This window comes from Dermacentor albipictus, chromosome 2 (genome assembly GCF_038994185.2).
Source record: "Dermacentor albipictus isolate Rhodes 1998 colony chromosome 2, USDA_Dalb.pri_finalv2, whole genome shotgun sequence".
NCBI classification, from domain to species: Eukaryota; Metazoa; Arthropoda; class Arachnida; order Ixodida; family Ixodidae; genus Dermacentor; species Dermacentor albipictus.
Genome location: NC_091822.1, coordinates 163,074,507 through 163,099,497, shown reverse-complemented (window position 1 = coordinate 163,099,497; position 24,991 = coordinate 163,074,507). Strand labels below are relative to the sequence as shown.

At 42.2% G+C, this 24,991-nt stretch overlaps 1 protein-coding gene across 2 annotated transcripts in view; it reads left to right on the top strand.

Annotated features, from left to right (window-relative positions):
- LOC139056240 (chromosome-associated kinesin KIF4-like) overlaps positions 1–24,991 on the top strand; it is a 75,761-nt gene that overhangs the window by 35,878 nt on the left and 14,892 nt on the right. For both annotated transcript variants that reach the window (XM_070534301.1, XM_070534300.1), the window contains 10 exons: positions 274–368; positions 2,068–2,227; positions 3,609–3,902; positions 10,033–10,170; positions 13,255–13,366; positions 14,849–14,928; positions 16,853–17,023; positions 18,905–18,994; positions 20,473–20,550; positions 23,307–23,393. In XM_070534301.1, the coding sequence (XP_070390402.1) occupies positions 274–368; positions 2,068–2,227; positions 3,609–3,902; positions 10,033–10,170; positions 13,255–13,366; positions 14,849–14,928; positions 16,853–17,023; positions 18,905–18,994; positions 20,473–20,550; positions 23,307–23,393 (1,305 nt within the window). The remainder of the gene's footprint in view (positions 1–273; positions 369–2,067; positions 2,228–3,608; positions 3,903–10,032; positions 10,171–13,254; positions 13,367–14,848; positions 14,929–16,852; positions 17,024–18,904; positions 18,995–20,472; positions 20,551–23,306; positions 23,394–24,991) is intronic.

Genomic DNA, 24,991 nt, shown 5'->3' with positions numbered 1-24,991 from the left:
ATTCATTATAATGAAGTGAAGTTCCGATTTTACGGACTCTAGGTTTCACTGCATTCTATTTTCAGAGCCATCGGCACTCCCTCTCATGTTATATATTCATTACCCCATTATGTTCGTGCTTTCAAGCTTTTGAAATAGCGTGGAGAGTTGCAAGTACCCTGCAAAACTAGTGGCCCCCATTGTGCACTGAAGCAAAAGCTGGCAAGTGTAGCTGTGCTTCATCAGTTGTGTTTATCGCATAACATTTCTTGTCCATTTCTTTTTTTTACACAGGCAAACAATCGTGAACTTGAGCGTGAGGTAGCTATTCTCAAGAAAGAACGTGATGAACTCTCTGCCATGCTATCAAGCCAGAAAAACACTAAAAGGTTAGTTTCTGCACATTTGCATTAGCAGTTCATGTGGAATTTATACGCTCTCTTGTTCTTTGAGCTCTAAAGTGAAGATAATCTGCATTGTGGTAGTGCGAAACGCACTAATATATGAAGTGCCAAAACTACTTTTTCTTGCCTAACATCTTTCTATCAAAAGGACACTATTTCACTGAAGGCTGTACAGGACATGTAGCATCACACAATATTCAATTCATAATATGGTATAAACTTCATATGAAATAAATTTCTGATTGATGTTAGTGAGGCCTGATCAGCAAAGACCTCTTCTTCAATAAACCTAGCACTGGATACCCCGCAGGTAGGCTTATCTGCACGAACGCCTACGAAGAAATGTGCCGGGGTCATGCAATGCGCTTGTGCCTCCTCTAAACTGACATACTCACCGACAGCTTCATGCTGATGTTGCATGACTCTCATGCTGATATCGTTAACGCTTGCCCATAAAACCTCCACCCCATGTGTGGGCCGCGTGGCCCCCTTGAGTTCTTTCTAGCCATAATGATGCACTTCTAGCTAGGGCTACAACACTTTGACTACGATAGATTAGCAGCTGTCAGGATTGTGCAAATTTTAGCTCCTTTATGTATCACTCTGACTAAGAAGAGATGGTTTTGTGCACCAGAAACAAGGATGCTGATGTTAGCTAATGAATTGTAGAGACTCTACTACATACTGTGTTCACTCTATTCTGGTATGCACTTGAATCTAACATGCACCCAATTTTCACACGTGCCAAAAAAATAAAGGTGCATCCGAATGTAACCTGCACCAATTTATAAAATAAATATGTAGCATACTCTTTCGTTCGCAGCCAGAAGAGCGACACTGGCTTGGCGCTCTTTGGCCGCACCTGGCCCTTGCGCCACTAAACACTGCACATTCAATTCAAAGAACAAGATGTGAGCAATTTACCGTCGCAGAAGTGAAAATTTATATTCGTAAGCTTTCATAGTGAATGTGTCAGTCGTCACCATTTGTGCTTCAGTGGCCACAGATACCCAGCACACAGGAACAGCATTCTCGAGCAATCACTTCTAGAGATGCGACTTTCACTTTCATGGGATGTTACCCGACTCTGCACTGAACTTGTCGAAGTGTGTGGCTGACAGCGTTTCCGGCACGGTGCCAGCAATGCTGGCAGCCAGTTAAGCCAATCCGTCTGGCACCTATTTGTGCAAAATTTCACTGATTGCCCAAGAATGCCGCTATAGGTCGTAGTTTAACAGAAAATGAACCCGCAGCAACGTTCACGTAAACATGCTCTGTCGCCTGCTTGTGATGGTGATTACGCTGCCTCTGACGGCTCTGACAGTGGATTGTCGCCAGCGCCACAAACATGGTTTTGGTCTCCTATCCCACTGTAACGTGTAGGTGACTTCCAGACTTAATTTCTCTGAAAAAAAATGTGTGCCTTAGGTTCGGGTACATACTGTATCAGGTTTAACGTCAAGCTTGTTTGGTGTATTTCTTAAATAAATTGATACAGCCACACCGCCTCGCTGAGCAAAAGTAGCTCTACCTGCGAGAGCGTGTTTGACTCCTCAGTCTACCATAAAAGTGCCCATTCTCGTGATGGGCAAGATTATCCAGCAGTGCGTTCCCGCCAAACATTGACTGACAGTAAACAATGACATTTTGAAATTAGTTCTTGGTCTTTGTCGCCAATTTATAGTGCGGCTGAGAACAAGGTAGCAGAGCAGCGACGCAAGCGCATTCAAGAGCTGGAAGATCGCGTCGGCCAACTGCGCAAGAAGGTTGAGGAGCAGTCCCGTATGATCAGACTCAAGGAGGATGCGGAACGCAGTGCCAAGAAGCTCCAGCAGGAGATCACGGTGGGTCTCGCGTCACAGTTGCAGTGTTGCCCTTGTTTTGAAGTGATGCTTTCTTTGTGCATTTGGGAAAAGTTTGATGCTGGGTACAGTCGCTGGACTGGGTTATTGCGGCAATTACTTTACTCCATTTTTGGGGTTCCTTCCGGGGCTACTTTCATCGGATACTAAGGAAAAACACTCACTCAGTTTAGACTGATCAAGTATTCTTTCAAAGCTGTTAAATTTTGTGATTAGGGGTTCAATCAATCAATCAATCAACCAACCAACCAATCAACCAAAAAGTGAGCTTTACCTAAACAAGTCAAGGAATGTGTACAAAAATAGTTGGACCAATAGCCTGTGTGGCTAGTAGCTGGTCCAATACACAAAAGTACATATACAGGTCAGCCAAATACATATCTGCTCAATGAGTAAGATCATTATTTACATGAACAAGTACTTTATTTTTTAATGAAAAGCTATTACGTTTGGCTAGACAAGAAGCGTTTTCATACAAGATCAAAATTTCTGGTTACTTTTATTTCCACAGGCAGTGTTCCAAGTTATAGTGCTCTAATAAAGAACTCTAATAATTGTTCACCATATACATTGCTGCAATAAGGAAGGTTTAAGTTAAAGTTAGTAGCTTGCCTGGTGTTTGCACGTGGGAAGTTAAATATGGTGTTGGGTAAGGGAAAGTTGGTGTTGAGTATTTTGTGAACTAAACAAGTGATCTTATAATTTCTTAATGCCATGAGAGAAAGAAAGAATATGAAGGTCAGTAAACAGAACGCTACTTGGGTGATGAACAGAGGAAAATGTTATTATTCTTAGGGCGCGTTTTTGCAACTGCACAATAGGTGTTAAGTAGGGGTTGATTATTACAAGAGAAAATAAAGGGTGAACTAAACTTGAGTCCCCTGGTAGCATTGCCTAAACAGCATGTCGAAACAGGTAAAAAAAAAAGAACAAAGCAAGTGGATAGGTCATGCCCTGTCCTCATTTCTTTTTCTTCTTTCTTTCTTTTCAGTGTTGCATTGCACTGCCCAGGCAAATCTATGAATCCACACCTGTTTGCCCCACATTTCAATTACTCTGCTAAACTTCAGTAATTTTAATTGTGCGCTGGAGTTCTGCACCATTGCAGCAGAGTGATGTCGGAAATTTGAAAGTACTTTCTCATAATTCGGCTGTTGCAGCAAAGAAATTCGGCTGTCGCAGCAAAGTAATACGATGTAGTCCTTCTCTGCCAATAAAAAAAAATTAACTTGGCTCAAGCAGACACTTGTCAGCATTTGTTACAGCGAACTGAGGCAGGAATTTCAATGTGGCACTTTTGATGAATACCTGGTGTTCACTTGTGAAGTGCATAGCAGTGGTCTCTTGTGTTCCTCCTCTTCAGAACATGAAGCAGGTGCGGGTGCAGCTCATGAAGCGTATGAAGGAGGAGTCTGAACGCCACCGGAGGCAGCAGACTGAGCGCAACCGCGAGGTTCGAGCCCTGCGCGTGCGCGAGCAGCAGCAGTCGGTACAGATGGCACGCATGGCGCGCCAAAATGAGCTGCGCATCAATGTGCTGCAACGGCGTGTGGAGGAGGCCCTGGCGGCCAAAAACCGCCTCGAGGCCGCTCAGCGTCGCCGCCTGGAGAATCGTGCCAATGGCCAGGGCTTTGACAGCATGGCAGCACGTGTCAAGGCAAGGACTATTTACCTCTCGTTTTCTGTCTTCTTTAACCTTTGCCTGCATATTCTAAAGCATTTTCTTTCGTGTAGAGGAGACTGCTAACAAGCTTATTGCATTGAACTTGACAAAACAGAATACGTTCACTATGGAAAAAAGCCGACCCCAGCAGTGGCGAATATATATATATATATATATATATATATATATATATATATAGCTGCACGTTTTTTCCTGCAACCACTTCAGCAAGTTTGAGGAGGTTTGTGGCATTTAAATGAAAAAGATTAATTCTAGTGACTACTGGCTTCGAATTTTTCATTTAGGAGGTCAATTGTTTATTAAAAATTGGCCAAAGTTGAAAATTTTCGGCAAACGAAACTATTAAGTTTAAAACTCCGTGACTCAACAATGAAAAATGATATCACAATTCTGTGAATTGAATCTATTAGTACATCTACAGCGGACAAAATAAATATGTTACACATGAATCATGAAATGTAGAAGTCGCAAGGTGACAGGTCTGAGCTGTATGGCGGATGTTGCAGTGTTTCCCACTTGAACTTGGCCAGTTTTGTATTAACCACATAAGCGACGTGGGGACAGGCATTGTCGTGGAGCAAGATGACCCCATTCGTCAATTTTCCACGTTGTTCGTTCTTGATTGCGCCGCGCTGCCGTTCTGGCGTTTCACAATAGCGGAAACAATTGATAGCCTCTCAAGATTTAGCAAATTCTATCAGTAATGGACCCTGTCGATCGAAAAAAAAAGTCAACAACACATTTCCAGCGGAAATGATGGCCTTTACGTTCTTTGAGCGTGGTAAATTCGAATGTTTCCGCTGTAAGCTTTGCCGCCGTGTTTCAGGCTCGTAGTAGTGGCACCAAGGTTCGTCCCCGATCACAGTTGCAAACAAGAAGTCGCCATGCTCATTGTGATACCCGATCAGATGAGTCAAGGCAGCGCGAAACTTCGTCTTCTCGCGATGGATAAAAATCTTCGGGATCCATTGCGCACCAAAGAGCCGATAGCCGAGAAGCTCATGAATTATGGCGTGAACCGAACCGTAACTGATGTTCAGACGGTCTGCCAGTTCATCGATGCTTATCCCCCGTTCTTGTTTCAGCAGCTCATGAACCTTTGAAATTGTGTGGGGGGTGATTGCACGATGGTTTTGGCCCGGTCTTGGAATGTCTTTGCAACGTCCTTTGAACCGTTTGCTCCAACGATTCACAGTGTTCAATGAAATGCAGTGTTCAACGAACACGGCAGTCATATGGTGATTAATTTCTGTTTTGGAAACACCTTCAACTGTCAAAAACTTCGCGACACCGAGTTGTTCAACTTTTGAAGTGTCCATTATGTGACGCAACCATATTCAACTCAGTGTATGAGAGCATTAAAGAACATTTATCTTCACACCTGCGTGTCACTTTTGTAAATGAGACATGCCGTTCTCCTACGCGCATGCGTCGCAGATAATGAACCGAACCATTATTGCGCGGTTAGGGTAGGCTCACTTTCATTTGACTCGCCCTCGTACATTAGAAATGCAAAGATACAATGGGATATGAAAATGCGAAAATACTGCTTGATAAAGGACGAAAAAATGTCACTGGAAACAAAGTTCACTGCATGTATACACAAAACCTCGCAACAAGATATTTAAGTATACGTATGTCTCCAATGAGTCTATGTATGTAACTGTATAAGTTAACTGTATATAATGTGTCTAATAACTGTATAACTGTAATAACTGTATAATGCGTATATAATACTGTAATAAAGAAGTAACTGTATATAATGCGTCAAACAAGGCAAATAAACATGTTGCACAATCATAGATTCACAGAATCCTAGATACCGCTCCCATTTCATCCACTCCCCCCGATGTATTGCGTGCGACGGAAGGCGGCGCGCTTGCTCCCCGCTTTTCTCCTTTGCGCACACAAGACTGAGCCACCATCGTCGGCTCACCCATTCAACCTCCCCTCCTACGCTTTCACTCGATCATACAGCATGCAGCGCGTGGTCACGATGTTATCACCCTTGGACTTTATACGAAACATTAGGGCGATGGCAGGAATGCGCCTGGAGTGTCCATATAATTGCTTTCGCAATAATATAATAAACGTATCCGGCAACTGAAGCGTCCCGTCGCCCATTACTTTCCGCAAAAGAAGTATCAAAATCGGACTTTCAGCATGCGACAATTCGCTGCGCCGCAACAATGTATTTTTTTTTCTTTGAGGCGGAGGCACCGAAAGGAAAAAGAAACGCATAGGAAAGTATCTTGGCCAGAATCTAATGCCTACTTCGGGCACCTAATGGGGCTACGGAAGGAATACCGAAGAAAACATGAGACGCTTGGTCCACTGAGAACCATAAGCATACTGCTCAGTATCCTACAGCGGCGAAAGAAGAACTGAGGTGAAACAGCGCGAAAAAGACAAGGACACAAGGAAACAAATACCACAGACAAGCGCTGACTGCCAACTGGAAGTTTATTTGAAAATCACCGGACATTTATAGCTTTCATCAGCATAGGCATGCGCACATCATTCACAAAAACATCTGCAAATCATCATTTTAATCTTTCTTCCAAAAATGTTATTTCTTTTCCCGACAAGGCAAGAGAGGGAGTGCTCACACATTTATCGCCTTCCTTTCTTATATGAAAGGCCTCTATTATCTCCCTTTCCTTCTTGCTCTTTCCTTTCCCTATGAATTTAGTCTTTTCAAATAAGGGGGGTGCATTGACACTTGTTACAGTGTCCAGCTAAATGACTCCCATAGCCATTCTTTAGGTTAGTGCTGTGTTGACGAGCTCTTTCATTGAAGCACTGTCCCGTTTGACCTATATAAGATTTCCCACAGCTTAACGGTATTTGATAGATGACATTGCTCCTGCACTCAGTGAAACGTGTTTTATGATTAGTGGTGCACAAGTGCCTTTCGCGCTTGTTCATGCGATTGCATATCGAGGACAACTTGCACGGGGCACTGAAAACCAAATTGATATTATGTCTATTAGAAACTTTCTTCAGATTGTGAGACAGCTTGTGTAGGTATGGCACCACTTGCACTAGTCTTTTTTCTTTGTTTTTTTCTTGGGAAGCATCGGAACTTCTTTTCTCTTTCTGCAAAATGGCTTCACATACTGAAGTGATCACAGAACTGGGAAAGCCTGCGTTCTGTAGTCGCGATATCTGATTTAAAAAACTATGATCGCACTCATGCTCACATGACTTACTAAGTGCTGCCTTAATGCACGTCGTCGCTAAGCCTCTCTTAATCAATTTAGAGTGTGCGCTGTCGTAACGCAACAAAGTTTTCTTAGATCTGGGATGATATCGCCAGCATACGTGCTCGTCTAAAGAAAAACAGAGGTTAATATCTAGAAACTGAATACGGTTGTTAACTGGCAATTCATACGTGAACCTAAGTCCTCCCGATGAGTTGATGAACAGGTTCAAAATTTCTTCGACCGCGTCATGAAAATGCATACAGGAATCTTTCTTCATAACAATTAAGTAGTCGTCAACATATCTAAACACTCGCGTAACAGGCATGTCAAACAACTTAGCAGAAATTACATTGTCAACCGAGGATAAAAAAATGTCACATAAAATGGGGGCGATGGCTGATCCTATACAGATGCCAGTACGTTGGATGTAAAATTGGCCATCATAATTAACAGCAGTCGAATGAAGATAAAAGTCCAAAAGCGCTAAAAAATTGTCGCTGTTGACACATACAGAATTCTGAAAATTAACTTCCCCGAAATCTTCTATCCTATCGCGCACAGCGCACATCAAACCATCTCGCGGCACAGAATAATACAAGTCCTCTACATCTACTGAAAATGCGGTTAGTGCAGTACCCTGGTCTTCATTTATGGCCGAGATAACTTCTTCCGAGCTTCTTACCAGGAAAGGGTCATTTATCTGCAACATCTTGAGATGTTGCAGATAAGATCTTACTAATGCGAAAGAAGACTTTGGGGAAAGGTTCCGCTCAAGGAATGCGGTGCAATCCTTCGAGTCCCCACAGTGATGGCGGCGAGCGACCATTGTTTTTTTTTTTTTTTTTTTCTCGTCTGCTAGCCAGAAAACGTCCAAAACTCTGTCCGGTGAAAATCCACTTGGCCAGAGCAAACCGAACGCGCACCGAAGTGTACCGCACGGTGGTCGGGGCCATACGAGAAAAACGTATGCGCTCTGGTTGGCCCTGGCAGCCCGCGGTTAGGGTAGCGAGAACAAAAAAAAAAAAATCGAAGAGGCTCAATGTGTCCTCGCGAATAAAAGTCAAAGTAGAAAAATAAATAAGAACGTATTTACTTTGGCTGGCTTGAGTGTCTTGACATGGATGTTCTGGCGTAGGTTAAAAAAAAGTTTATATTTTTTTATGAGACATGACGGCACAAATGAACCACCCCAATGCTTCGTCTCATTGGACCTCGCTGCCTGTTTGTCAACTCGTCTGCTAGTGTGTTGATTCGGCTTGTCTCGTTGTATGTTCCGATGTAAGACTTTAGAAAAGTCAATAGACATTTGGCGTCAAATGTTTATAACAACATTAAACCCACAAAGTTCCGCAATTGAAAATCTAAAGCGCAACTTTGGAAATGTCAATGCACCTTTCACATCAAGAGCTTATGAGATTTATACCCATAAAGTTTCGCAATTGATATCCATGCGCTCTATAGATTCCGTGGCCTCAGTGAGATGCCGCGGCGAGCCCGCTCACCATCAAAGCGCCCTTGAAACGTTGTTTGGATGGGACTGCTTGGCGTTAGGTGACTCCCGGTGTATGGGCATTGCCACGAAATCCAGCCCGAGTTTGCAATCTTCGCGATTAAATGTCTTTTCGAGCATCAAAAAGACATTCTAGACAAAATCCAGAGTAATTTCCGGCGCCGGAGGTCACTTTGGTCGGCGGTGCATGGACAGCACGAAAAAATTTCGGGGGGGGGGGGGGGCTGAAGCCCCATAAGCCCCCCCACTGGCTACGCCCCTGGACCCCAGGTGTTAGGGGTTGCCTTGTCAGTGGACTTTACTTTGCTCCAACATGTAGGGTGAAAAGTGCATCGTGCTGCAATTTTGCTTTAATACAGCTACAGCTATACTTTGTAGACAGCCATCAATGTCTTTTCGTAATGATATACGATTGCTAGCCCCTATATTCGGTATGCAATAATCCCAGAGGGAAATCAAATGCCACAGCTTAGCATTGGAACATCAATTACTATAATAGTGCTTACCACACTAAGCTATACCAGACTTGCGCTTAAAGCTGGTAATTTTTCTTTGGTGTGTGCCGATATATAGTCTACTGAGTGTGATTCTTCAGCATGAGACCTATATAGCAAATAGCAGTGAGTGAGGTTCTCACTTACATTTTTGCAAGAATTGCTGTTCGAACTGGAATAAAGTGTTCTTTTATATTGGCACGGAGCATACAGTAATTGCAAGAAGATAACGCACTAGACAAAGTTGAAGCACATGCATGTACTGCTCCTGCCTGAATCTTGCATTCCCTTACTGTACTTTAGCATGTGACATTGTGCCAACTATTTTCAAAGCTTTGATGAGGACAGGATCATTGCATCACTGCACGCTAATGAGCACAAGAAGATTTGATGACCGCCGCGACATTTAAGTGAATCTGTAAGCAGTACCCGAGTAATGACAAGAAAAACAAGTTGCATTGGCAAAACGACTATGGGTGAAAACATTGAGCAAGCACATGCATATACTGGCAAGGCAATACACAACTGGAAATTTTTACTGCATCAAGACAACTTCCAAGACCGAAAACTGAGGTATATTCTAACAACTGCATGAAGTAACACTGCTTAGTGGACACAAGAATAGGAACTCTTCGTGCCCCATTGTCGTTAACAACACCATCTTGCAAGTAGTTCTCCTGCACCGTGATGACATGAAAACGAGCAAGTTGGCTGGCGCATCTATACAAGTTGGACAGTGGTGGAGTTGCTCTGTAATTGCTCTCTCTCTCTCTAGAGAGAGAGAGAGAAAATTCCTAGGTTTTCACCAGCAATAGCCACTTTTTCGTTCTGTTCAGCTTAGCTTCTGGCTGTTTCTGTTCAGCTCCTAAGCTCTCTTCTCTCTTTCGCTGCAGAGCTGGCTGCGAAGCGAGCTTCTCGTTGTGTCCGAGAGCAAGAAGCTAGAGCAACACCTGACTTCGCTCATCGAGGAGCGCAAGGCCATTGCCATCGAAACCCACATGGTCGAGAAGCAGCTGAAAGACCCCGACATGGTAAGGCGTTGTCAATATACTTCACCAGCCGGCATGCAAGCCACTTGGGCAGCAGCGGAAGCTCTATGTAAAGTACACGATCTGCTGTTTAAGGTGAAACATAAGTTGAGCTGTACAATAAAATAAATGGAGTTTGAACTAAGGAGAGCCTCTTTAAATATAGCGGCTGATCGAGCTGATCGAAAACAGTCTCTGGGCTGACGTTGAAAAAGCCTTATCTTTCCTTCATTAGCCCGCGACTTGTGCCAAAAGAAGCCTAGGTTCCACATAAAGTCCAAGTGCGATAAGACCGTGCCTAGCACTCTGTTCTGTGGTTGCAAAATATTTATTTTTCAGTATATTTAGGTGCAATGCCTGTACTGACTAGTGCAAAAATACAAAATACACAATGATCAATGACAAATGATGAATTTTAAACACAAGATCACCAATTTTCATTTAAGAAAAAAAAGCGCTGCATGAATAGCCTCTCAACAATATTAGAGCCTGGTTGCAAATAATCTCCAAGGAAGAATAACTGCTGCTTGACTAGCTTTACAAGAGCACTGAAAAAAATTGTTACCAAGAAACAAAGACAAGTTGTGCAAAAAGAAAACTTATGGAAGGACTTGTGGGCACTAGACACTTAAAACAGCACAAAAGACATCACTGGCTGTAACGGCCAAGATGAAACTGCTACATAGCTAGACTGACGACACTAAATGGTAGACTGCAAGCAAAGACTGTAGATTGTGATGTAGAATTCTGCCGCAAAAGCGAATACAAAACTTGTAATACCCTTTTTGTTTCAGCATTGCTTTGAAAATTTTTGTTGTTACACTTATGATAAGTGACACAATTGACTTACATTTATTCGACTCTAGTTAAGTTGATCTTTTGGTTAATTCAATCCTGACCGAAAGTCTCAGCCGGCGCCCTTGCATTTCTATGGGCCCAAACTTTTGTTATTTTCTTCCTAAAATTGGCCTTCACTGGAACTTTACCACTCAGCATGCATGTGCCTGACCCCTGTATTGACTGAAATATCGACCGCTTTAGTGGCAGCGTCTGTTTCGGCTGAGTTTAGGAGATAGTAAACCCATTGAACGCATGTTATCTCCAGTCGAAAACGGCCACTTTTGACTTGCCCTGGGGAGATTGTCAAGCAATAACAGTTGTTCACAATATCTTAAAGTCGTATTTACCAGATTCTAATGCGTGCCTTTTTTTTTTCTTAAAATAATATCGAGCCGAAAACTGCCTGCGCAGTGCAGTTGGATACGAAACCAAAACCGCCTTCACGTAGTGTATATGCTTTATCGCATAACAATGACGTATTGCCGCAAAGCTGATAAGAAACCAGTCGCCATTGTGCAACACATATATTGATTGCTAGAAAATCCGGTGCTCATTATATTTATTCTGTGTTTAGGAGCTTTAATGTCGTTTGTGTTCTCTACTTTGGACACACACAAAACGGGTGCTCATTTGATTTGGGGGTGTGTTGACACTGGGCAAATAAATCGGTGTTGTGTTTCCGAGTTTTTTCTTCATCTTGTGTAATTTGACCCGCCGGATAATTCAATAAGTTTTGTCGGTTCCATGTAAGTCAAATTAAGAGAAGTCGACTGTATTTTGCTTAGCAGATGGAGAACAGAAACGAGGCTTAAACAGTCTGCTGCTCCGGACGTTCTGGTCAGTTTGCAGTATTCAAAAATACCAAGTAGTTGATTTTAGAATCCGAATCAAATGCTAGGCACTAATTATTCGTATTTGAAAGTGCAAACAGTCGCCCATTCCTAAACGCACGGTCACTTTTTGTCAGAATAATGAAACACTTATAAGGGGTTAACAAGGCTCCATCTTTAACATGTGAATGCACAAATGCTGGGCGTGCGGAACCAACATCGGTGGAACTCGCACAACAATGCAGCTTTACAATTAAGCTTGCTGGGCTTGACTTGTCCTGTACTTTGGGTGCATTCAGTGCTGGATAAACTAGACTTCGCTAGTTTTGGTTTCGAGGAGATGCCTGCAACATGGCCGCTTACCACGCTTTGGCAATGTTTGAAGTTTCTCGTACAGGCATGAATTATCGAATGGAGTGCTGTAAGGTGTCTGAAATTTCTAGTGCCCTTATACATTGTCTATGGGACCAGTGACACAATAGCAAGGAAATGAAGGTATAGAAGCTTTGCACAGATATAGAGTGGAATCTCAATAAACGGAAATTGCTTAAAAACGTAACTGCCACCTAAATGGAACATCACCCTAACGTTTGGTTGGTTTTGTATTCATGCGATGCCCTCTGCAATGTCTCTCAATAAATGGAACTACTGATCAACAGAATGAATTTCTCTGGTTCCTTGATGGAACGTAAGGAAAGTTGGCTGTAGTCTGATCCTTCTATGAGCCTGCATAGATACAAAACTTGCTTTACAAAATTGAGAATATGTTTAACTGTGGTAATGGCACACCAGAGACGTCATCATGTATGCAGCACATGTCACAGAATTGAAATATGGTCACTGTGTTGGCTCAGTGGCAGCGGCATTCTGCTGCTGAACATGAAGTTGTAGATCCAATTCCATGCTGCTACAGCCGCATTCTGACGATACGAAAATGCAATAACACTGATTACCTAAAATAAGGTGCACACATGGTCAAAATTATTTTGAGGCCATTCCCACTATGGCATCGCTCGAAGTTCCAGTGTCGCGTTGGGACAGTAAACTCCATGAATCAGTCAATCAACAGGAATGAAATAGCATACAGAGCATAGTTTATTGTATGGGCATGATCCTCTTTGACAAGGAAGTCTGACGACTTCACTGGTCATTGATGTATATTTCTGAAAAATATTATTTATGCTAAAAGTTTTTTCTAAAGGAAGCTATTCCACAAAGTCCACTACAGGGCGGAGGTGCATTCTAGGGATCATCTGCTACCCAGGTCTTGTCTACCCAGGTCTTGTCAACAAATGCTATGCCTACAAATTTCGTAATCTTGCTGCTCTAGTTCTCTTGAAATGTCTCTTGATCTGATCTCTTGACTGCTTATTTAACACATCATGCTTGCCAATCAGATACTTTTGTTGCACTTCAGGCTGAAGACAAGGCCGAGTGCAATGCGCGTCTCCAAGAGCTCAAGCGCTCGCTGCAAGAGCACAGTGACAAGATTGCTGAAATCCAGCGAAAAATCCTGGATGTGGAACCTGGTGAGTCGGGCACAGTCCCGTAGCTTTTGATGCCAAATCTGCAGTATACTTGAACACTGAAAATAGTATGTGTTGGTATGTTATGGTATGCTTATTCAAATGTAGATAACAACTTGATGCATAACCATGCAAACCTTTTAAAAGATTGTGCCTCACACTGCTTTCATCTTGCTGATATCTTACAGAAGTTGTTTTATCCTATTCAGGTGCCAATATTTTCTGTCCATTCAAAATTTAGTTTCAGTGCACTTCTTGCATCTTCATAATCATGAAAGGCAAAGAACTGCAGAAAGAGTTCAGTATTTTCTTCCGTAAGTTTTGTGATGTTCACAAAATATGGATGCCATGCGAGAACTCTCTAGAGGACTATCAGATATGAGAACATCAACTATGTCATGTCTAGTACTTGGAAAGAACTACTAATCCAGACTCTTGAAAAATAACCCTGATGGTTTAACATCGTGAAAAACAAAAATATGAATCCGCTACATGACGGCATGCTGACATCATAAGCAAACACGTAGCCATCTGCCGTCCAACTCGTTTTATTCAAACACTTTACACATATTTTTCAAACTTGCAGCACGTCAAACCAGAAGTGTGTTTAAGATGTACGTGACACATATTGAATACCATTATTCAGCACTTTTGATGGCACTACCTTGGCTTGTACAATTGTGTACACAGCACCTCAATTTAACGGAAGTCGACGGAAGGGGCTATGATCCTAATTGTTGAGTTTTTTTTTTTTTTTTTTCGCAACCTTCATGAGGCGCAGCCCTTAAACGGGGCGTTGCTATGGCAGTCTAGTTTTTCTTTCCCCATGTAGTATTCCTGATTTCTTAGCGCAAAAATAGTGAACACCTTAGTCAAGCATACGTACGGTAATTTGAGCTGTATTAGTAAGTTGCCCTTTCATAATACCATGAACTCATTTTTATCATGGGAAGAAGCTCAGTAATTTAAAAAAGGTGTAGAAACAGTACAAGTGGCAATGCCACCTTGAAATTCCAGTATCAGCTCACCGTGACTCCGTGTGTTTTGACACCGTCTGCTTGGCATAGGCAATTTTTTATCACTTGAAATAACCACACCAAACTTGACAGCCAAAGATTTAATTTGGCTTCAAGTTTCAAAAATTTTCACTGTGCCACAGTGGCCCAAGTACGAAAATGGGCTTTAAAATCTGTGACATCGCACTGACATACGGCACTGAGGTTTTGGTGCAAAATTGAAATGAACAGAACTTTGACCTACATTTTCTCTTCAATAATTGACCTTATACTGCAAAATTAACAAAGAGTCCTAAAGGAATACTTTCTCAGTCTAAACTAATTATATGTCCTTTTAACAAACCTTGAGATGGTCATCAATTAATCCAGAGCCCTGGACTATAGCATCTCTCATTACCCTGGAGTTTCTTAGACCGTCAACCTCCACGAATCCACCAGTAAGTTGAAAGTTTTTCTTTTTCCTTCACAGAGCGACATATAAAGAACCTTGCCTCAAATGTGACGGACATCGTCGAAAGTAGGGTCATTGCAACAAGCCTCTTCGAGATGGTGAGGCTGCTTTTGGTCACTTTGAATAATTATGCAGCTGATTGGAATTTACTCTTCAGGGTCGTTCTTGATAGTAACTGTCCTGCTTTCAGATTTTCACCAGCAGATAACTTTTGTTTGTTATATATTGTGCTGTTGTGGAATAAGAAAATATCAGTTCCTGCACTCTCATCGCTTTGTTTGGCTTGTTTTTCTTTTTTCAACTCTCCTCGGCATTGTGAAATGCTCACTAAAAAATGTTAGTTCTGATCTTTATAAGAGAGTCCGCAAAATGTCACTTGAACTTATAAAAATTTAAAAAGAAATAATGAACAGTACCTTGTAGCCACTCTTTGCCGTAATATTTGATGTCTCAGCAAAAGGTTGCTTGTTCTAGCATACTGGACCCCTGTTCTTATTAAAGGTGGCCTATTTTCCAGTTAATATTTATGGTGCGCCATTCCATCTTGTCTTGGTAATTACAGTAAAAGGCCACTATGACGAAGTTGAAGGGAAAACCAGAATTACTATAGTGTATCCATTACTCTGTGGTATCCATTATCGTATGTGCTACACTATGAAGCTCTAAGAGGATTTCAAGGGGAATTCCACTTTGCTGTATCCTGTTTGTCTTATATTGCATTACCATTATGTGCATGTGTGTGTGGCCTGTATACCCGTAAGTAAAAGTATACAGATTGCAGGCTTGCTAAGAAAAATGTTCTTCCATAATTCAGGCGCACAAACTCAGATAGACGAGTGCATTGGAAAGTTCACAGCACCATGTTTGAACTGCAGTGCTTGCCTTCGTGTTACATTTTCACAGGCAGTGAAGAAAAACATCTTTCTCGCAGAATCTCTAGTTTGTTTGCTTTCATTGAAGTACATAAATACAGCACAACTGCCTGACACATGTCTAAAGAAAAGAATGAAGCAGGGGTTAACAAAAACACACTATCCAAAAAGTGCGATATCTTATACAAGTTTTAACGTCACGATGTCAAGTATTCGCGCAGCTGATCATGGAATGATTGATGGTTGCATATGGATGCGATATTATTGGGCAGGTTATTCCAAAGAATGATGGCACATGGAAAGGCTGATGAATTGAAGGCTTGTGTTCTGTATATGCGCTTGATGCTGTACTGATTATGTAAACGGCTCAAAATGCGTGACGGTGCTTCAAGAGGTAACGCAGATTACCTGGTGCAGTGGCGATATTTATGGAGTAAGCATAAAAGAGCGATTGAATGTCGAATATGTAATGGTTCAAGAGATATGTCAAGTTTTATCTGTGTTGCGCTTGAAAGGGGACTGTAGTTACGTGTAATGAAGCGAGCGGCTCTATTTTGTACGGATTCTAGCAAGTTTATTAAGTAGTTTTGATATGGGGACCATACGGGTGCTGTTATTTATTTACAATGCCTTACAGGGCCCAGAGGCCATTGAGTAAGGGGGACGAACAAGGATATTATAAGAAATGCCAAATGTACAGGTCAAAAAGGGAAAGGGAAAGCATTGCACATGGCTAGTAGTAAAAAGCAGCAACAAACATAAGAGCAAAGTACACAAAATAATTGAATTGAATCGAAATAATTGAATCAATCAGAGGTGCATGTGCATGTGTGTACACAGCTGTCCATGTTTTTTTTTTTAATGCGAGGGTAAATGCCCCAGGGCATACAGGGGTATGGGATGGGGTGAATAAGGAGGATTAAATGGACAAAAGATTCATTAGATCAGCAAATTTTTTGCCCATGTTTATTAAGCACCTGAAAATACCTAGGACATTCTGCTCGACATCATGTTTCTCATGCGAGCTGTCGTGTCCCGTTCTTTGTGTGTCCTGCACACTATTTTCTTCTAATTCTGAGAAAACCGCAGAGGTTCCAAAGCCTCAATAAAATGAGTGTGTCCAGATCTGCGACTTTTAACTCCCCTGCAGCTTGTGTCCGAGAACATGACTGCTTACATGGTGACCTCAAAGTTGAGCGAGAAGGAGCGGGCACTGGATGAGCGCCAAAAGCAGATCGAACGACTGGAGGCCAGGGTGCAGCAGATGGAGAGGGACTTCGACATGAGGCTAACCGACCTCAACAAGCAACACCAAGAAGAGGTTGGCTTCTCCAGACATTTATTGTTCTTTCTTCATCTCTGCAGTCTATGCATGTGTAATTTTTGGCTACGTATGAATGGCAAGAAAAAAAAACAACACTGGAAGTACAATGAATCCTGGTTATATGTCCCCCTATTCTGTCACGTCCTAGATTTTACAATGGATTAACGCAGTCCCTGCAAACTCCCTGTAGAGACAATGCATTAAAAAAAAAACCTCGATTATTCGATGTGAGAGTGTGCACGTCCTGTCTCGTATAACAACCCGCACGAAACTGTGAACTCTATGGCAGACACGTGAGAAGTGCCTCCAGCTTTCGGCAGCTCCCTCACATCACCTTACGGAAGGAGAGAACGTCCCTTTGCATGCGGAGAGCTCCGACTGATTTCCGAGCTTCCTCCTAGACTCCCTTTCCTTTCCCCCTCCTCACATCACTCAACTGGTGCCCACCTTCATCCCTTTGTTGCTGCCTCCTCGCTCTTTCTCTCAGCAGTGCCTGCGCCAGTCACTGAACGCATTCAGGTATGCGGCCCACAGTGTTTCTGGTGCTGTGCCATGCTTGCTATCTTCATACAATGCTAAGAGCGCTGTTGGCTGCATACTTCGACGCATCCATTGACGAGTCTTGCGGAAGTGAAACAATCTCCAAAGTGATCGCAAGAGAATACTGCCCTAGCATGTAGGGAAAGCACGAAAACGTGTGCGAAGATCGAACCGATTAGCCACCGGGAGACACGCAGATCGTATCGGATGTGCATCTGTGCCTATGTATGCAGTTCAGAGCTTTGTTTACACGACAACACAAGGCTTCTCATGCATCTGGTGTTGGGTTTCTGCCAACACTTCTGGCTGCCCCCTCGAATGACGACAACACCATAGATGCTGCTGTGCTTCTGCCTGAGTTCGCAGATGTGCTAAATAGCATTGGCAACATTCGGAAATTCATCTGCATGTGACTACACCATAGTTGACCTTCTTGCGGATGTTGGTGCTCTTGAAAAACAACTTTTGCTGTGTGACTCAAAGACAGTCTATACAAAATTGACTGGATTTCAAAGGTCTGCAAATGAGCAAAGAACGTTTTAGCATGCTGGCAGGCACGTATGATAGTACAGAGTATCCTAAAAAAAGTGGTTTTGGTTTCTGAATCTTGCAAAGTATTAGCCTACATAGCTTAAACTGATGCCCCTTGCTACTCTCTCGTGTAAAGCCTTGTATTATGGACATAATTGTAGTTGGTTAGATTAAACGACATTTTGGCGTGGTCCAAGAAAGTCGTCTAATCGGAGTTGCAAAGTATTATGCACAATATTTTGTAAATAAATAAGACAGAAACAGTACTTGAACAAAATAGTTGTTATATACAAGGAAACAGATTAATCGAATTAGGGAGACCAATTTAAAGTTAGAGATTATACAAGCACTTTTTATGCACTTAAGAACACTTCAGTTCCTGCTAATTGTCAGATGTCTTTGAATTTGTCATATAAACATGCATAACAATAGCGCTTTCCATTTGTGGAGTGAACTCTATAAAAAAAAGGTCGAGAAACAGACTGTCAGTTTTTCGTAGTACATACTGTGGGGTGAACAACCCCCGAGTTAGCGCATAGCTTGGCCAGACAACAACCCCCTAAGCATGCAGGCGTTGCCTTTTGTGCGGATGCATGTCTCGGTACTCATGCGCCAAAACCAATAGCCACTGTGCCAGGTGCATGTGGGCAGCGGCACCTCGCGATACATTTAGTAGCATTAGCTTACACTATTCAGCAAACCGTATTCTGTTATGTACTAAGGCCAACTTTAAAACAAAGTATAAGAGAAGCATATTGTGTGTTAGACTAAACAAAAAAGACTAAGAACTCACTGCACTCATTCCAGAAACTCGTCCTGCTGAAGCACTCTGCCAACACAACGCTCCAGTCGAATCCAGATATGGATGCTTCTCTCGTGGAGAAACTGCAAAGCCAGGTACTGCTTTGGTCTGCTTGGATTATGCTGCCTGCAAAAACAAAGAGAGAGAGAGAGAGAAAATGGCAAAATATTACTAGTGGTGCTACAGTGGTCTGGTGCTAAAGTCAGTTAAACTTATTAGTTTTCAAACCTGTCTTCGTGCTTACTGAAGCTGTTGTTTGTTTTGAACATAAGTGTCTGCATATGCCTACTTTGTACGCATAGGTACATGCGTGTAATGTTGTAATGTAAGAAGGTAATGTTTACTTTTTGTTAATCATTCGATGCCTCTCTGAAGCATACTTGCAGTTAAGTGGCCCATTGCCACCAAAGGAGTGGCTCACCACCTCTGTCAAGGTTCTCAGTTCGGTAGCTTTTGTGTGGCTGCTCCCTCCATGTTATCTGGGGAAAGTAAACTTGAAGTGAATGTGATGGCACTAATAAGGCCTGCAGTCGGTTTTGCTTGGGTCTTTTGCCAGGATCTCCCTGTGTTTGTCATTTATCTAGATGCAAAAGCCACGGAAATATTCAGCAGAGAGCATTGAACTGCTCACCCTGTCTGCATGAAGGCAGCTGAAGCACAGTACCAGCCGCATTCGCTCAATGGCTGTGGCGTTCTGCTGCAGAGCGCAAGGTTGCAGGCTTCAATCCCAGCCACAGCAGCTGCATTTAGATGTGGGTGAATTGCAAAAATGCTTGTTTAGTTAGATTTAAGTGCACAATATAAACAATTCCAGATGGTCCACACAAGGAAGCAAAAATTAATCCAAAGTCTTCCAATGAGGCATCCCTAGTAAACCACTGCTATTAAAGAGAATTTGGTTTTACAATTGGGGACCTTTAGGCGACTATAAATTGAGTGATGATGGTGATAACTGAATTTTCATTTGGAAGCATAACAGCGACCATGAAAAGCAAAGAAGCAACTCTGTTAGTAAAGTTTATTGCACTTTCGACTGTCACAGACCAACTCACCTGCTCACAGCTTGCTTAGGGGTCCCCACAATGCGTGCAGAGAGTGCCAGGCATAATGCGGAAATGAAATGGTCTCAGAAAGTCACCAACCAAGAAAGCTGCCCTAGTGTGTATAGAAAACGCGAAAGCATGTGCCAAGATCGAACCAATTAGCCACCAGAAGGCGCGAAAAAATGCCTATCTTTATAGAGGGAACAAGCATATTATCTGGGGAAATTTTCATTCATTGCGCATTGGTTAATTAAATTTTTCGCTTCATTTGACCTTTACTGAACATCCTTGTAACAAGCAATGGCATTCATACATAAGCTGAAGCTCCCACTCTTTTGATCCTAAAGGAGAGCAGGTGTTGGATGAGTTGACCTCTGCTAATGTTCACACATACATTTGTGCAACCCACGGTAATACGTAGTTAGCCCACATAAAGCCTAGCGGGCATTTGAATGCAGCATTTCTGCATGAGATAAACAAGTACAGTTGCAAGGAAAAGAGAAAGGTATTTTCTGGTGCATCTGACGCAGGTCCTGGAACTGTCTAGGTTGCAGTATGTCCACGACGAGCTGAAGAGAAAGACCGAAGAAGTGGAGAACTTGGAAAGGGTTAGGATGCCACTTTCATTTATCACTTTTTATGTTGTTTATGTTGTTTTTATGTTGTTTTATGTTATGTTGTTTTTTTTTTATCACTTTTTGACCGCCAGCAGTCCTGTGCAGCACAGGGTGCCATACGCAAGTTTAAAGAAATCACGCAGAAACCTTCGAAGCTGATTGATTTATGCAAGGCTTCTCGTAGTTTGACTGTCTGTGCAATCTGTCACTGCCGTCGAGCATCTAGTCTTTTGGGTTAAGCAGCTTCATGATGTGTGTCACTCTCCACTAACCAATGGGATACTACTTCATTTACAGCCATTTCTCTAGTATTTCGCCATGCATGCCAACACTGGGAACTTGCATAACCTGTGTCACCGAGTTGTAACCCTTCTTCTACGAACGAGCACAGGTGTGCATTCACTGCAATGGAAATGACGTTGTTACTGCTGCAACCAAACGTGCTTCGTGCCCCGTGCATACTATCCTCCTCTCCATCTCTCAGCATCTTGTCCGTTGTCATCCTCTCCACGCTTTCCTCTTCTTCCTCACAGTCCAAACACTGAAGCATGAAAACTCGTTCCACTGTGGAAAGAAAGGTTTGACTTATTGAAGTGGCACGTAAATCATGATAGGAATATGAGTGCATGACACGGATCACATACAATGGCAGTTAACCTATTGGCACAGGTGAAAGAATGTTGGATTGATTTCATTGCTTTTCTTCTGTCCATACTCTTTGGGGACGTAAGCAAAATTTTTGTTCACATTGCTCTTTCTCCATGCACTTCCTTTATATGCAACTATTACTTTCAAGTATATCCCCTTCAGGTGCCAATTCTGTCCCATAAGAATTTAGCTTTACAACGTTTCTTTCATCTTCATAACCATCAAAGGTGTACAGCTGCTAAGTGAATTAAGAATTTTTAATGCTTAGAGTTCTGTCAAGTTTACAGAATCTGGATTCGATGCAAAAACTCTACAGGAATGCTGAGTATCACGTACATTAACTATTTCATGTCGAACATACATGAAAAATACCTGTACAGCCACTTGAAAGATATTCCTGATGTACACCATAGAGAAATATGATGAAACAAGTGAACCCACTACGTGATCACACACTGACACCAAGAGATAGCATCCAGCAGTTTACTTTCCAACTCGTTTTGCTGATGTATTTGCAGCACACGTGCAATCAGAATTGCTTCGAAATGCATGGACACCTCTGAAATACATTATCAAAGTGTTGATGCATTATGTGGACATGCACAATTAAGTACGCAGCACCTGAAGGGGATATATACCCTTCCTGAGCAAGTCGCAGTACATTTGTACCAATAGGTGCAGCCTTAGTAACCCCGCTATATTTGTCCTCCCACTTTGACTGTTTATTCGAAGGGCACCTTTTTTCTCTCCGGAAAAGGTCTATAAAATATGACATACTCATTAGATTCGAGTACGAAACTAAAACTACAATAGGTTCTGTCCACATCCCATCCCCCTTCTTTGGATCCCGTCTACTATGGTGTGCAACACAGTCAAAGAAATAATGGATCTCAAATGCCATGTATGGCACTGTAGATAACAGGCTCAGGGCAATCAATACTGATAAACGCTCGGACAGTGATCATTATTGATGTTCGGTCCACTGTGGCTTGTATGCAATACATTCTATTTTTCCAAGTGGGAGATGGCTTGGAAGTGCAAAATGCTATTTCTGTTTCTTATTGTGAAAATCTGATGAGGGAACGATCGAGGATATTGCGTTATGAATTTTCTGAAGTATGAAAATTCGGGTGTGCATTAATTGAAGGCAACTGCCTATTTCGTTTCTCGCCGTAAGAAATCTGGTGTGCGTTACAGTTGGACATATCAAAAAAGCATGAACACTAAATACAGTAACTGCGTTTACTTTCCTTCCATGCGAGAAAGGTGCTAGTATTTCCATTGAGATATGCTAGAAGTCCTGCTGGATGAGTTATAGAACCAATTTCTAAACCTAAATTGCGGCTGCCATTACACAAATGTTTCATGCGTATACATAATAAATTGTCCTTTTGTTTGTCTCTGTTGCTGTTTTAGCATCAGCTGTAAAGAACCTGTTCAAAGTCCTTATGAAGCAGTCTGTGGTTTAAAAAAAAGAAAACTGAACTGATACAGTAATATAACTTTTAGTGTGTGTACGAAAATTTAGTATTTCTTGGCTTTGGCTGTAGCATTGTTCAAATTTTAAGGTTGGCGACTCTGCAGTAGCTCCAGTTCTTCACCCATGTGCATTTTCGCCCATTGTACTATACAGTAACTTTATTGGTAGCATCTTATTTTTGTACTTTTTGAGAAATTGGAACAGTTTTATATGGTTTTATGTGGCATTTGTGTAGCAGCTAATGTAGCTCTAAATCATAGTAGCATGCTTGGCTGGCACATAATAGGCCCACAATCAGTGGAATCCTGAGATAGTTATGAATTTCCTTCTTTCCCTTCTGTATTTAAATCTGCTATTTACATTGGTTACATTCAATGTCGCATGCCAATTTGAGCCTGAGAAAAGTTTAGAAAAGCTATTGCGTTGGTGTAAAGCTCGCATACTTCAAGGTCTTGTGGGGGCAAGCGAAATTGAAGCTCAGCCTCTTTTGCAAGGAGTCGCAGAGCGGAATGATCGTGAATCACTAGGGCGAGGCTGAGAGCAGTGTAGCGGTGAGAAGAATGAGGTAATTCACCCACTGCCGATGTGGTACAGTGAAGGCATTGTTCATTGCTTGCAGGCACTCGCAAACGTCAAAGGCAGCCGCGTCGAGTTCTTCGAAGACATCAGTTCTGCCAAAAAGATCAACAAGCGGAAGCCTCTAGCCGTAAGGGTTGTTTGGGATTCTTTTGGTATTTTATTTGGTACACCCCCCCACCCCTCCCTTGCATTGCTTTTCTGCTCATTGCTGGTAAACGGTGTGAAAATACAGGGAAATGCATAATGCAGCATCCCTTTTTTGTAATGTACCTTGTTGCACTTTTCGACAGTGCTTTATTACTAACCCAAGAGGATAATGCAAACGTCTTACAATAGTTTCATCTGATAGGAAAATGTCATAGTTTATCTGCAGGTTTTGTAGTGTTCCTTGAAAGTGAAACTGTTTTACTCGGCGTAGTGACTTCGCAGCTATGATGCTGCACTGCTAAACATGAAGTCGTGGGATCAAATTCCTGCCATAGCAGCCACATTACAATACAGGTGAAATGCTAAAACACCCATGTGCCATGCATTGGGTGGCCAATAAAGCTCTTCAGGTGGTCAAAATTAATGCAGAATTCCTTACTACACTGTGCCTCATAACAAGGTTGTGGTTTTGGCTAATGAAATCACAGAATTAAAAAAAAGAAAATGAGACTTATGTTTAAGTCTTTGAAAGCCCTTAAAGGGACACTAAAGGTAAATACTAAGTCGACGTGGACTGTTTAAATACTATTCAAGACACCTCGCAACGCTTGTTTCATGTCAAGAAAAGACTTAGTTTACGAGAAAATTGCATCTGAAGGGTCCAAATACCTCTATCGCAATTCAAGTATCCTGCCAACCTACTGGGGAGTGGTGATGTTGCATGTGCCATCACCATCCTTTGCTGCCTTCAGTGAGTAAAACGGCTCCCGACAGGCAGCGTTATGGATTTTCGCATGGAACACAAACGCGCGGCCATGGAGAAACCGAGCCAAGACAGAGCGGTGGATTCGCTGTCGCTGCAGCTGCTTTTTGTCAAGTGGTGTGGACAGTTCCAGCTTCCTGATACATCGCGTGGAAGGGGAGTTCTCTGCTACTTGCAGTTTGTGCGAGTTTCACGAGACAGCGAAACTAGCGCAGCACTACGTTATAACGAAACTACCGACACACGAAAGCAAGGGCGGCGCAGAGGCGAGCAGAAGGATGGATAAATAAGCTAGTTGGTGTGTGCTTTTAGCGTTTTGTAGTTCCTGTGTGTTTTTAGCACTCAAAGTGTTTATTATAATGCAGAGTCGAGCGATAACGAAACATTTCGACCGCCTGTGTTGTGAAGGGTAATGTCAATCAATTCTTTAAAAAATAATGAAATGAACTGGGCAAGTAGCATTTTATTTCGTCTTATAAAGCTATACAATATTGTTTCTATAACAAGTGGTTGAGAACTGGTGACAGAGATTAAATGAGCAGTACCTTCGTCCTCGGGGGAGTCTCTAATCGTGTGCTGCATTTACCGCAGTCTCTCTATTACTAAGGCTCTCTGTTTGTGGCACTTTTCACGCCTTAGAGATTCTCGCGCACTAATCTATCACTTTTGCTCGACTTACTATTTGCCTTTGGTGTCCCTTTAAGTTTTACGAAGTGCTTAGAAATTCTTGAATTTTGCTTTCAGCAAAGTTTAGTGGATTTTATTTGTGTATTTGACCATGAGATTTTCGCAAGCTGTAATTTCAGGCTATTCAA